General features: G+C 29.9%; 1 protein-coding gene across 1 annotated transcript; it reads left to right on the top strand.

Moving 5' to 3' along the window:
* Positions 1-273: 273 nt before the first annotated feature.
* ACYPI46564 (uncharacterized LOC100574948) lies at positions 274-1,014 on the top strand. Its single transcript, NM_001246166.1, is given in 2 exon segments — positions 274-501; positions 571-1,014. Coding segments are annotated over 2 exon segments (363 nt in total). The 5' UTR covers positions 274-430; the 3' UTR covers positions 863-1,014.
* The last annotated feature ends 2,502 nt before the right edge of the window (positions 1,015-3,516 follow it).

Genomic DNA, 3,516 nt, shown 5'->3' with positions numbered 1-3,516 from the left:
GTTTTTACATTGTCCATTGGTTATCGTTGTTTTTGACAGCAAGACAGACGAAATATTTACTGCGATCTAGAGGAAAATATTTGAACTTATGTAGTGTAAAAGTCATAAACCTATAAACCAATGAATAGGTCTATGGTAAAAGTACAATATAAAATATTATTTTTTATTATGCATTAATTACTTTGAGCCACGATTTAATCGTGCTTCAAGCAGACAGCAACAGATGTTGTAGCAGCTGTTTTTCTTATGAAAGGACTAAGTGATAAGACATTCAGATATGAGTAACTTAATATTATTATCAAATATTATGTTCATCGTCTTTTATTTGGACTTATAGAAATAGACTATACAGTTATTACAGTTGACTATTACTGGAATTTTTAAACCCTTGGCAAGTGACGCCAACCATTTTCTACTACCCAACTCAGTCATGTTTTCAAAACAGTTATGGAGGTCGTTCGCCGCAAGGAACAAAATCGTAAATGGCTTATTAAAACACAAGTAATGTTGTTACATTTTTCTTATAAATCAATTTTATGAGCAGTTAATCATTTTAACACTGGTTTTTAGTGAAAAGAAAACCCAGTCATCATCGATAGTCACTCGAAATGCATCCAATAGAAATTCCGATATTGATGCAGAGTTGAATAAACCTGTGAAATATACAACAAGTCCCGCGCACGATTGGAAGGCTCAACATTCTCGAATAGGAAGCAAGGCCGAATTTGGTCCATGGTATGAACCCCATGCCGTCAGTGCAAGCTTAATTTTATTTATGATATATTTTTTTATATTACGCGAAGAAAATGACCTCGATTTATTGTTGGATAAACCACTGTCAGAGACATTAAAAAAGGAATAATTATTTAGTTATTTTAGAATTTTATTAGGTACCTATGAATACATTTTAAATAGACCAATAAGTCATATTATGTACATTTGTTTTGATTTTTAATAGTAAATTTATAAATTTGAATATGCCATAGGTTCATACAAAATAAAAATTATGTAATTATAAATACTAACGTGTGTATGTATATATTTTATTGAATCTGTAAGCTTAATAAAATATCATTTGATGAATGGGTCAATCTGAAATAAAATGTAATATTAACTCTAATACTTTGTATTTTTAATCAGACAAGATTAAAATACAATACACCTAATAAAAAATAAGACTATAAAATAAATTAGAAAAATATTTGAAATGATTTAACCATTTAAGTATTAAGATTATAAAGGGTGCGCACAAAATAGTCAGGGAAGGCCGTTGACAACTATGTGCATTTTTTTTTATGTGTACACAATTTTATGGATATTTTATTTTATTAGATGTTATTGTGTTATTAATGTCTAATAATATTTAAAAGTGTTATAAGTATGTTGTACTTACTGAATTAACCATAAACATTAATTGATTTCTAATTTTAAATTTAAAATTATAAATTCATCTTTTATATGCTTGGTATGGAAGTGTGACTTGTTCTAATAGTTACTATTGTAATATCACTAATTTTAATAATGTACATTTGTATACTCTGTCCAGCGAGAGAACGCGCCGATTCTGCGCATACCCCCGTGTAACCTTGCTATCAAAACTGGTTCCCCTAAGACAGGATGTTGGGCGGGGGAACCAATTTTGGTTAGTGCGTGGCGCGTTCTCTCGCTGGACAGACTATAGATAATATTATTATTTTTAAGTGATAATTTCTGTGATTGTCTTATGTGTTTGATTTGTGTATTTGATGGTAAGAGTGGTAGTGTTTAAAAGTATGTTAACCCGTGGCCACTGCTCCTGAATAATTGTTGGAAACCTGGAACTGAGCTAAAGTTTAAACTATGGATATATTAATAAAACATTAGTATTAATATGCCTATGGTTTAAACACGAATTCTAATAATATTATCTATAACTACCTTACTGATAGTGTCTGTGCATACGCTTATGGTTAAGATTATTAAAACATTTTTCGATCACTTAAACATTATTTGTTTTCTATTACCAAAGTAGTTGGTACATAATTATATAAACATAAATTAAACAAATTAATAATTATTTTACATTTTCATAATCAAAATTTTGATACTTTAAATATTTATTATGATTGTTTTATCTTTAATGGTACACTATTAATCTGAACTTCTGACATCCAAACTTAAATTATCATCTGTAACACTAAACATAACAGTATGGGCAAATAGGACAATTAAACAAGTTTTTCTAGAACCTAATTGGTGCTGGTGGAGAAACAATGTCTCCAGCTTTCGATACCACATAAAAAACATACCTTTAAATATTTTTGTATATGTTATAAATAAAGCACTGAAGCAATGGATAAATAATTTATTCATCACAAAATACTGCAGAGTGAAAATCAGCATTTATTACCTGCCTACCACCACCATCTGTACGGTGGCGTAACTAGGATTTTAGGGGTTCGTGTCATAAAATCACCTAGGCCCCCTACATTTTTTAAAATAAACAAAAGATAGCTCAAATAATTGGTCTTTGGTCTATAATATGTGGAATTTATTTCAAATACCAAAACAATATTATATTCATATTTATTATTGTATTGTGAAGTTTGTAATCTAATATGAAAATAGGCTAGTGCCTTTATCAGTTGGGATCCCGTGGCGTTTGCCCACCTGGTACTTACGTCAATGCTTCTGTAATACCAACTTATACTATTCAAGTATTTGACTATATAATTATAATACTATCCAATACATTTAGAAATTAAATTTAGATTTACCAATCAATATTTTGTATAGCTTATTCAGTCTTGTGGACTCGAGTTATTTCAATTGTTTCTAACTTAATCAGTAATAATTTTATATATTTTAGGGCCGTTCTTACAATGTCCAGTGAAAGTTAATGGACACTTAACGTGGCGTAAAACTATTATTCTATTATTGTAGTTGACAATAATATTTTTCCAACCAATTATTTCGAATAAAAATAAAATGTTCAAAATAAAAAACCAAAGTATCCAATACCAAAAAGTATTTAATACAAAAAAAAGTATTTAAAAAGTTATTCAATACTTAAAAAAGTATTTGAATACTTTTACTCAAATACTTTTACTTAAATACTTTACAGGACTGAAAATAACATAGTAGAGACGATCAAGAAAAGAAGGTTGCGGTGGGCAGGACATGCAATGCGGAGTCAGAACTTTCTACTAAGAATGGTGCTGGAACAGAATTCATTAGAAAAAAGGCCCTTGGGTAGACCAAAATTGAGATGAGAAGATATAGTTAAGAGAGATGTAGAAGACTTAGGAGACGGAGCAAACTGGAAGGTTTTGGCGATGAATAGAGATGGATGGAGAATTGGTTGTGAGGCGGGATAGTCCTAGCGGCCGATTAACCCAGAAGAAGAAGAAGAAGAAGAATGGTTCACAAAAAATGTAATGGACCAATCATGATTGATATACTAAATCTTGTATAAAGGACCATTAGCTCTCTATTGATTCATTAAATGTTTTTTGCAACCCAGCATGAATATTTTAA

This window comes from Acyrthosiphon pisum, chromosome A1 (genome assembly GCF_005508785.2).
Source record: "Acyrthosiphon pisum isolate AL4f chromosome A1, pea_aphid_22Mar2018_4r6ur, whole genome shotgun sequence".
Taxonomy (NCBI): Eukaryota; Metazoa; Arthropoda; class Insecta; order Hemiptera; family Aphididae; genus Acyrthosiphon; species Acyrthosiphon pisum.
This window is presented reverse-complemented; position numbering and strand designations above follow the sequence as displayed.